Here is a 10,508-nt window from a genome sequence, read left to right as displayed (position 1 = left end):
TGAAATACAGAGTTACCGTATGACCCTGCTCTTCTACTCCTAAAGGTCTATACTTAAGTGAAATACAGAGTTACCGTATGACCCTGCTCTTCTACTCCTAAAGGTCTATACTTGAGTGAAATACAGAGTTACCGTATGACCCTGCTCTTCTACTCCTAAAGGTCTATACTTGAAAGAACTAAAAACAGGGACTAAAATAAATGCATGTGCGTGTTCTCTTCACAGTAATCAAGAAGAGGAAAGAACCCCGCCTGGCTGTTCCTCAGTGGATGCATGAATGAGCAAACTATGATACATACATGTAATGAAACATTATTCATCCGTAGAAAGGAGTGAAGTACTGGTACATGCTAAGTGTGAATGAAAGAAGCCAGACATGAAAGGTTACATATTGTATGATTCCATTTATATGAATTTCCAGAGTAGATCAATCAGTAGATTATAGAGACCGAACACCATGCTTGCCAAAAGCTGAGGAGGGTGGGGTTGGGTGGGTATAGGGAAGAGGGATGGAGGAAAATTGATTAACAAGTAAATGGTTTTACTTTGAAGTGATGGAAATGTTTGCTAGCGGTAAAGAAGCCACCTGCCAGTGGTGCTGGGAAAACTGGTCAACCACGTAGAAAAGAATGAAACTAGAACACTTTCTAACACCATACACAAAAATAAATTCAAAATGGATTAAAGATCTAAATGTAAGACCAGAAACTATAAAACTCCTCGAGGAAAACATAGGCAGAACACTCTCTGACATAAGTCACAGCAAGATCCTCTATGACCCACATCCCAGAGTAATGAAAATTAAAAATAAACAAATGGGACCTAATTTAACTTAAAAGCTTTTGCACAATGAAGGAAACTATAAGCAAGGTGAACAGGCAGCCTTCAGAGTGGGAGAAAATAATAAGTAAAACAGCTGACAAAGAATTAATCTTCAAAATATATAAGCACTTCATATAACTCAATACTAGAAAAACAAACAACCCAAACAAAAAGTGGGCAAAACAGACATTTCTCCAAAGAAGACATGCAGATGGCTAATAAACAAATGAAAAGATGCTCAACATCACTCATTATTAGAGAAATGAAAATCAAAATCACAATAGGTAGTAACTCAATGCTGGTCAGAATGGCGACCGCCATTGCCTTCTCCAATCAAAAAGTCTACAAACAATAAATGCTGGAGAGAGTGTGGAGAAAAGGGAACCCTCTTACACTGTTGGTGGGAATGCAAACTGGTACAGCCAGTATGGAGAACAGTTTGGAGATTCCTAAAAAAACTAAAAATAGAACTGCCGTACAGTCTAGCAATCCTACTGCTAGGCGTACACTCCGAGGAAACCAGAATTAAAAGAGACACATGTACCCCAATGTTTGTTGGCAGCTCATCTGTGATAGCTAGGACATGGAAACAACCTAGATGTCCATCAGCAGACCAAGAGATAAGGAAGTGGTGGTACACACACAATGGAATATTACTCAGCCATTAAAAGGAACGCATTTGAGTCAGTTCAAATGAGATGGATGAAACTGGAGCCTATTACACAGAGTGAAGTAAGTCAGAGAAACACCAGTACTGTATATTAATGCATATATATGGAATTTAGAAGGACAATAAATGACAATCCTATATGCAAGGCAGCAAAAGAGACACAGATGTCTTGAGAAAGAAGAATGGAGCTGGAGGAATCAACCTTCCTGACTCCAGATTCTACTACAAAGCTGCAGTCATCAGGACAGTATGGTACTGGCACAAAAACAGAAATATAGACCAATGGAACAAGATAGAAAGCCCAGAAATAAACCCATGCACCTATGGGTACCTTATTTTTGACAAAGGAGGCAAGAATATACAATGGGACAAAGACAGCCTCTTCAATAAATGGTGCTGGGAAAACTGGACAGCTGCATGTGAAAGCATGAAGTTAGAACACTTCCTCACACCATACACAAAGATAAACTCAAAATAGATTAAAGCCCTAAATGCGAGACCAGAAACTATAAGACTCTTAGAGGAAAACATAGGCAGAACACTCGATGACATAAATCAAAGCAAGATCCTCTATGACCCACCTCCTAGAGTAACAGAAATAAAAACAAAAGTAAACAAGTGGGACCTGATTAAACTTAAAAGCTTTTGCACAGCAAAGGAAACTATAAGCAAAGTGAAAAGACAACCCTCAGAACGGGAGAAAATAATAGCAAATGAAACAACTGACAAAGGATTAATTTCCAAAATATACAAGCAGCTCATACAACTCAGTGCCAGAAAAACAACCTAATCAAAAAGTGAGGGAAAGACCTAAACAGACATTTCTCCAAAGAAGACATACAGATGGCTAACAAAGACATGAAAGATGCTCAAGATCACTCATTATTAGAGAAATGCAAATCAAAACCACAGTGAGATATCACCTCACACTGGTCAGAATGGCCATCATCAAAAAGTCTACAAACAGTAAATGGTGGAGAGGGTGTGGAGAAAAAGGAACACTCTTGCACTGTTGGTGGGAATGCAAACTGACACGGCCACTATGGAAGATGGTACAGAGATTCCTTATAAAACTAGGAATAAAACCACCATAGGACCCAGCAATCCCACTCCTAGGCATATACCCTGAGGAAGCCAAAATTGAAAAAGACACATGTATCCCATTGTTCATTGCAGCACTATTTACAACAGCTAGAACATGGAAGCAACCTAGATGTCCAAAGACAGATGAACGGATAAAGAAGTTGTGGTACATGTACACAATGGAATATTACTCAGCCATAAAAAGGAACACATTTGAGTCAGTTCTAATGAGGTGGATGAACCTAGAACCTGTTACACAGAGTGAAGTGAGTCAGAACGAGAAAGATAAATATTGTGTTCTAATGCCCATATATGGAATCTAGAAAAATGGTACTGAAAAATTTATTTACAAGGCAGCAACAGACATACAGAATAGACTTATGGACATGGGGAGAGGGGAGGAGAGGGTGAGATGTATGGAAAGAGTAACATGGGAACTTATATTGCCATGTGTAAAGTAGATTGGCAACAGGAATTTGCTGTATGACTCAGGAAACTCAAACAGGGGCTCTGTATCAACCTAGAGGGGTGGGATGGGGAGGGAGATGGGAAGGAGCTTCAAAAGGGAGGGGATATGTGTATACCTGTGGCTGACTCATGTTGAGGTTTGACAGAAAACAACAAAATTCTGTAAAGCAGTTATCCTTCAATAAAAAATTAAAAAGAAAAAAAGACACAGATGTAAAGAACAGACCTTTGGACCACGTGGGAGAAAGCAAGGGTGGGATAATTTGAGAGAATAGCCTTGAAACATGTGTATTACCATATGTAAAATAGATGACCAGTGCAAGTTCAGTGCATGAAGCAGGGCACTCAAAGCTGGTGCTTTGGGACAACCCAGAGGAATGGGGTGGGGAGGGAGGTCGGTGGAGGGTTCAGAATGGGGGGACGTATGTGCACCTGTAGCTGATTCATGTCGCTGTATGGCAAAAACCATCACAATATTGTAAAGCAATTATCCTCCAATTAAAATAATTGAAAAAAAAAAGAACCCTCCTGCCAATGCAGGAGACATAAGAGACGCAGGTTCGATCCCTGGGTCAGGAAGATCCCTTGGAGAGGGGGCATGGCAACCCACTCTAGTATTCTTGCCTGGAGAATCCCATGGACAGAGGAGCCTGGTGGGCTACAGTCCATAAGGTCACAAAGAGTCGGACACAACTGAAGTGGCTTAGCACACATGCAGAGGCGGTGGTTGTGCGTGTATTAACTGCCACTGAGTTGTTCCCTTTAAAGTAGTTAATTTCACCTCATGAAGTTTAAAAAAAAAACACAACCCGTGAGATATCATTATATATATGTTCACTAGAACTGGATAAAATTAAGGGGACTGTCATTTCTCAGTGTTGGTGAGGATGTGCAGCAACTGGAACCCTCTTGTCTTGCTGGTTGAAGTGTCACTACAGCTGAATAAACACATGCCCTCTTCTGAGCCCAGTATTCCACTCCCTCCTATGTGCTGGAAAGAGAGGAGCACGTGTAGCTCCCAAGAGGCATGCCCAGAAAGGCTCTGAGCAGTTTTTGCTTATGAGGGACTGAAACTGTAAACAGCCCAAATGTCTACCAGAGTAGAATAGATGAATAAATAGTGCTGTATTCTTAGGTGGAATACTATAGAGCAATGAAAAGAATGAACACTGCTATACCACACAAAGGTAAATTTCACAGAAAGAAACCTGAGGTTTGCAGAGTATATTATATTCTACTAAAGTCAAGCTAATCTATGATGATGTATGTCAGAATAGCTTCTGCTGGGCAGGGGTGGTCACAGTGGTTATTGATAGGGGAGCACAAGAGAGCCATTTAGGGAGCTGGGAATAAATCTTCTGTATCTTAATCTGAGTGGTGGTTACACAGATATTATATTGTTATGTGGTATACACATATTAATACCTAATATACATGTTACAAAATAACCAATCTGTGCACTTAAGATTTGTATACTTTATTGTCCTACCTTAAAAAAAAAAGGAAAACTAGAAAATTAAAAATGAGTCACCAGAGTAGGGAAGCAGTATAAAAGGGTGTTTAAGAAGTATAAAGTTGTAGGTGAGTATTTGAGAAGTGTAAGTTTGCAAAAACCTTGAATGGCAGTGAAATGGGAGGAGTTTGGATTCTGTTCTGTAACTCCACTAGATTCAAGGGAGGGAAATGACGTAACGGAAGCAGAGTTTTAGGGAAACAGATCTTTGGAGATGTGCCTAGTGGACTGAGGACTGGTCCACAGGTGGGACGGTATTGCAGTAGGACCTGAATTAGGTTGAAAATGAAAACTCTGAAGGAAGAAGAAAGACTTAGTGAGGCTGATGACTGATTGGTCAAGGTAAGGATGACAGGGCAAAGAGGACCGAGGTTCCACACTAGATGGCTGGAGAAATGATGGTCCAGTAACAGAATTAGGAAAGCCAGGTTTTGGAAGTAAAAGGATGAGTGGTTTCAAATGCTTTAATTGTGATGAAGTGGTGACAGGCAGTTGTGGGGCCCAGAAGAGCAATCAGGGCTGGTGACAGAAATCTGAAAAGAGATCATTTGGAGTAGATGAGATCCCTCAAAGGAGGAGAGATGCAGAGAGATTGTAGAAAGCCAGCCCTTAGAGAAAAAGAATGTGGTAGAGGACGAAGAGACTGCGGTTATGGATAGAACCAGGGCATCAGAAGAGGACCAGGATCACGTAAGCCACATGAAGCTGGGTGGGGGGGATGTGAAGATATAAGGGGAGGACGCACAGAAGTAGGAGAGGAGAAGCAGAGATTGAGACTGTGATGGAGAGCGGGAATCACTGAGGGAGCCTGGTCTTGCAGAAGGCAGGGGTAAACAAAGGCAAAGGCAGAGGACTTCTCGTAGGATGGCGTTACCTGGGAAGAACCCAGGTGTGTGCAGTCAGGTCACAAGGATTTGTCAGCATCTGCAGTGACTTCCTTTTGCAGTATTCCTTGCCGTCTAAGAGAAACCGAGGGTGACCCAAGGTTGAGAAAGAGTGTGGCTAGGGAAGCCGAGGAGTCCCAGGTATTGGACCAATTATGGGTTCCAGGCATAATCTTAAACTCTGTGAAAAGGATACAAAAGAAGTTTAAGATACCCCTCAAGCCCTCTGAAGATTTATATAGTGCAAGTGATTAATAACAGAGAGCCAGAACAAATGTGAGCAGGATGTCTTGAATCCTGACTTTGTTGTTTTTCAGCTGTGTAGCTTTGGACGAGTTATGTTAGTTAGGTCTCTGCCTCTTTTTCCTCATCTGTTAAATAGGGATAATAATAATATCTACCTTAGAGTTTTTCCTGGAGATTAAATGACTTAATACAAGCAAGGTGCTTGGAACAATACCTGAACATAGCAAACATGTGATGAATGTTAGCTGAGATCATGACAAAGCTGTAGGAGTTCACACATGGAAAAAAATTAGTAAAGCCTGGAGCTGATGGGAAGGTTCTCTGGAGGAGTAAGGCAATTCGGGGACTGATAAGAGGAAAGGAATTTTAAGTTTGGGGAAAACAATATGAGTAAAGTCTTAGATCAGTAGAACCATTGGCATTAGCCTGTGATTTGCTTGAACCAGACTATTCCTGTTGAGGAATAGTGGGAGTCAGAGTAGGATCAGAAGATGGGCAGCTGATACTTGTCATGATAAAAGAAGTATGAGTAGGAAGAGTCAAGAGTTCTTTGTGATTTTTTTTTTTTCCTCTGGCCATGTGACTTTGGGCAAATTGTTTCATCTCTTTTGACTGCAAGTTTCCTAATTCTTGAAATGGTCTGGATATATAAAATCCCTCGCAGCTCTAAAATCCCATGCCTCATACATGAAATGATTTCTTTGATCCCACCATCCATGGGACAGCGTTTTGTGTGCGTGCAGTGGGAGCGAACTTGTGGTTCTGGCCTCCCTGGTGCCAGTCTGTAGCCCAGTGAGCTGATCAGCCTGCATGGATACCATGCACTGCCTTTGGAAAATGTCACCACCACCTCACCACCATTGGAGAATTGGGGCTCTCTGCGGAGAAGGCAGTGGCACCCCACTCCAGTACTGTTGCCTGGAAAATCCCATGGTTGGAGGAGCCTGGTGGGCTGCGGTCCATGGGATCAAAAGAGTTGGACACGACTGAGCGATTTCACTTTGACTTTTCACTTTCATGCATTGGAGAAGGAAATGGCAACCCACTCCAGTGTTTTTGCCTGGAGAATCCCAGGGACGGGGGAGCCTGGTGGGCTGCCGTCTATGGGGTCGCACAGAGTCGGACACGACTGAAGCGACTTAGCAGCAGCAGCAGGTGTATTTGTAATATGAAAAGAGCCCTTGGGTATTTCACTGCCAAATTATTTAGAGGTAACTCTACTACCGTTCTCTTGAGGAGCCTCAAGTTTTATGGGTACTTACCTTGAAGAGGACCCTAAGGGCTAAGCAGGAGGAAAGGAACAGTCTTTGGCCTTTTAAGACAATTTCCTGGATAGTCTGTAGAGCTCACAGGATGAAAGGGAGAAGCAGCAACACCGCACCACTAGAGCTTTCACCGGGAGACTCACCTGCCTGTGGCCTTTGTAACACTGTGGCTTTGACAGTAGGGAGCCCTTGTTCCCAGATGTGTATTTCAGTAACCTAGGACTCTGTATAAACATACACGAAAATGGGCTTTTCAGATCCCTTGCTCAGAAATCGTTGGCTCGCGTATGGCACTCCTTCAGGTTCTCTGTTGAGAAGGGAATTTGCATTGTGATTCAGTTCTCACTTCCTGCCCTTCTGGCGTGAGCCCAGCTCAGGGGCCTTTCTGCTGTCATTCACCCTGCAAGGCTGTGCCTCAGAGGAAAGTGTCTTAAGATTCCGCCTCCACTTGCTTTCCTGTTGCTGAGTGGGAGGTGCGTGGAGCAATGTCTGCCCTCTCCTTGAAGAAAATTGCTTTGTGATTTTCTCTGGCATGAGCTTGGCCATCAGCTTGGTCTGGACTTTTATCCCAGACCGACTTTTACAAAACTGTGTGAATTGAAAAAGAACTAGAAACAAAAGAGCCGAAGCCCATGGCAGTGCTTTTATGCTGTATGTTGTGCCTCCAAAGTTTTGAAGGGTTCAGTGTTTTCAGAAGCTGAAATGTGGAAAGAGTGACAGTTTGCCCTTGTGTGGTCCTTGGAAGAAGGAGTCGGTCTTTAGGGAGTAGAGTTCTAGGAGGGGAAGATGACTTGAGCGCAGATTTCCAGAGTGGATGTGCACCTCTGGGTAGTGTTAAATATCCTCATTTACTTAGAATAGATGTTCCTTGAGAGTATGGAATAGATCTTTATTTTTTTAAAATGTTGTCTATAAGAAAAATCTCTTTTATTTTTTTTATTAAAGTATAGTTGCTGTACAATATTATATAAGTTACAGGTATATAATTTTGTGATTCACAGTTTTTAAAGGTTATATTCCATTTATAGTTTTTATAAAATATTGGCTACATTCCCTGTGTTGTCCTTTATATCCTTGTAGCTTATTTTACACCTAATAGTTCGTACCTCTTCATCCCTAGATTACCCCCCCTCTCCTCCCCTTTCCTCACTGGTAACCACTAGTTTGGGCTTCCCTGGAGGCTCTGGTGAAGAATCCACTTGCTGATACAGGAGGCATGGGTTCAATCCGTGGGTCAGGAAGGTTCCCTGGAGAAGGAAATGACAACCCCCTCCAGTATTCTTGCCTGGGAAATCCCATGGACAGAGGTGCCTGGCAGGCTACATTCCATGGGGTCGCAAAAGAGTTGGACACGAATTAGCACCTAAACAACAAACCAGTGACTTCTTCTCTCTATCTTGAGTCTGCTTCTCTTTTGTTATATTCTCTAGTCTCTTGTCATTTTTAGATTCCACATATAGTGATAGCATATAGTACTTGTATTTGTCTGACTTTTTTCACTTAAACATAGAGGGTATGGAACGTATCTTTGGAGCTGGTCCCTGATGGTGAGTTGTGTCTAAGTCAGTAATAAAAACTAGCAATCCAGAAGACTCCCATGTTTTGATCTCCTTGGCTGCTCATTCCCCTGCTGCTGCTGCTGCTACGTCGCTTCAGTCGTGTCCGACTCTGTGTGACCCCAGAGACGGCAGCCCACCAGGCTCCCCTGTCCCTGGGATTCTCCAGGCAAGAACACTGGAGTGGGTTGCCATTTCCTTCTCCAGTGCAGGAAAGTGAAAAGTGAAAGTGAAGTCGCTCAGTCGTGTCCGACTCTTAGCGACCCCATGGACTGCAGCCTACCAGGCTCCTCCGTCCATGGGATTTTCCAGGCAAGAGTACTGGAGTGGGGTGCCATTGCCTTCTCCGGCTCATTCCCCTGAGGGGGTGGTTATGAACATCGCCTTGTCCGTTCATGTCACAGATTTTCTGAAGAGAAAAATAACCGTGTCATGGAAGAAACTACATGTTGCAAAGACTGTGAATGGAGGTTGAGCGTGAGATGGTTTGGTCTGGCCTCCTTTTAGAGTAGTGATTGATTAATGCTGTCTGTGTTGCTGTTTCTTCCAGAGCTGACCTGTCCTGGACGCAGCATAACTAACGAAGCTGCTGCAGGATGAGAAGATGGCAGCGCGGCTGCTCGCACCACCAGGCCCTGATAGTTTCAAGCCTTTCACCCCTGAGTCACTGGCAAACATCGAGAGGCGCATTGCCGAGAGCAAGCTCAAGAAACCGCCCAAGGCCGACGGCAGTCATCGGGAGGACGATGAGGACAGCAAGCCCAAGCCAAACAGTGACCTGGAGGCAGGGAAGAGTTTGCCTTTCATCTACGGGGACATCCCACAAGGCTTGGTCGCGGTTCCCCTGGAGGACTTTGACCCATACTATCTGACGCAGAAAGTGAGTTGGAGGAGAAGGAGCAGCAGCGTCAGATGCCCCTTTCCTAACAGGCTTAGGGGAGAGGGGGAGAAAGAGTTGTGTCTCTTTGCCAGAGTTTGGATAAGTAGTTAAACTTTTGTTTCAGTTCTGGTTTATGGGGGTTCTTTTTTGTTTTAATTGCTACCAAGAGTCATTTGTGGGTCTTCTCAATCTGTTAATAAGGCTTCTGTTTTTGGCTCCATGTCAAATCAGAAAAAGATTTATTTAAAAAAAGGGAGGGGGTTACGTAAATGAAATGGGGACTGTTTGATATAGTGCAAGAAAAAATGGCATAGTGAGAGATGGTACAGCCCTGTAGAATCTTGGCTCACACACACATTGAGAATCCTATCTTTAAATATAAAAATGATGTTGCAGTATCGACAGAGCCTATTGTTAACGTAACAGAGATGAATTTGTACTCTAACCTAGCCTCCTTTGTGACATTAGACCATAACCACTGGGGACAGCAATAGAACAGAGTAAACCAAACTGGGCCAGTGAGAAGACCAGGTCTTTGGCCTTGTTACACAGTTGTCTGAGTTCCGCCAGCACTGACTCTTAACATGAGAATCAGTTCTGTTATTCCTGCTGGTAGGGAGTGTGAGTGAAAGAAATACTAATCTCCATTTGGCCAAGAGTTACAAATTTCCCTAACATATTTGACTAAAACTTTGGGTTTCTTTCTCATGATTATCTTTTGTAGTTAAGCAACAAGTGAAGAAGCAAAGCCCCCAGTTAATCCAAAAGCCAAGTAATTAGCCATAAATGCTAAAGGCTGACATCAGACAGCATTTTAGAGATCCCTCATTTGACAGGTGTCATTGAAAGAATTAAATCCAAAGGTGTTTCCAGATGAAGGGGGAAAGGACTCTGTGTAATTACATATTCACAAATATAAAGCTTAACTGCCTTTATTAACCAAACTGCCTTCTAAACTGACCTTAACTAAAATTGCCTTTCAGTCTCAGTTTGGGAAGAAATTTCTGTTTCTTTGTCTTAACAACTGGCCAGAAGTAAGACTTGAGGTGAACAGATCTCTTGATTAAGCTATAGTTGTGGAGGCATCTTAGTTCTGAGTGGCAAAAACAGTTGAGTAGTTT

The 10,508-nt window shown here is 42.8% G+C and overlaps 1 protein-coding gene across 5 annotated transcripts in view; it reads left to right on the top strand.

Moving 5' to 3' along the window:
• The first annotated feature begins 9,063 nt into the window (after positions 1-9,063).
• SCN8A (sodium voltage-gated channel alpha subunit 8) overlaps positions 9,064-10,508 on the top strand; it is a 122,996-nt gene continuing 121,551 nt past the window's right edge. For all 5 annotated transcript variants that reach the window (XM_069584349.1, XM_069584347.1, XM_069584348.1 and 2 more), the window contains exon 1: positions 9,064-9,387. In XM_069584349.1, coding sequence (XP_069440450.1) covers positions 9,112-9,387 — 276 coding nt within the window. In that variant the 5' untranslated portion in view covers positions 9,064-9,111. The remainder of the gene's footprint in view (positions 9,388-10,508) is intronic.

This window comes from Ovis canadensis, chromosome 3 (assembly GCF_042477335.2).
Source record: "Ovis canadensis isolate MfBH-ARS-UI-01 breed Bighorn chromosome 3, ARS-UI_OviCan_v2, whole genome shotgun sequence".
Taxonomy (NCBI): domain Eukaryota; kingdom Metazoa; phylum Chordata; class Mammalia; order Artiodactyla; family Bovidae; genus Ovis; species Ovis canadensis.
Note: the sequence above shows the minus strand (reverse complement) of the source record. Positions and strands in the feature narration are given on the sequence as shown.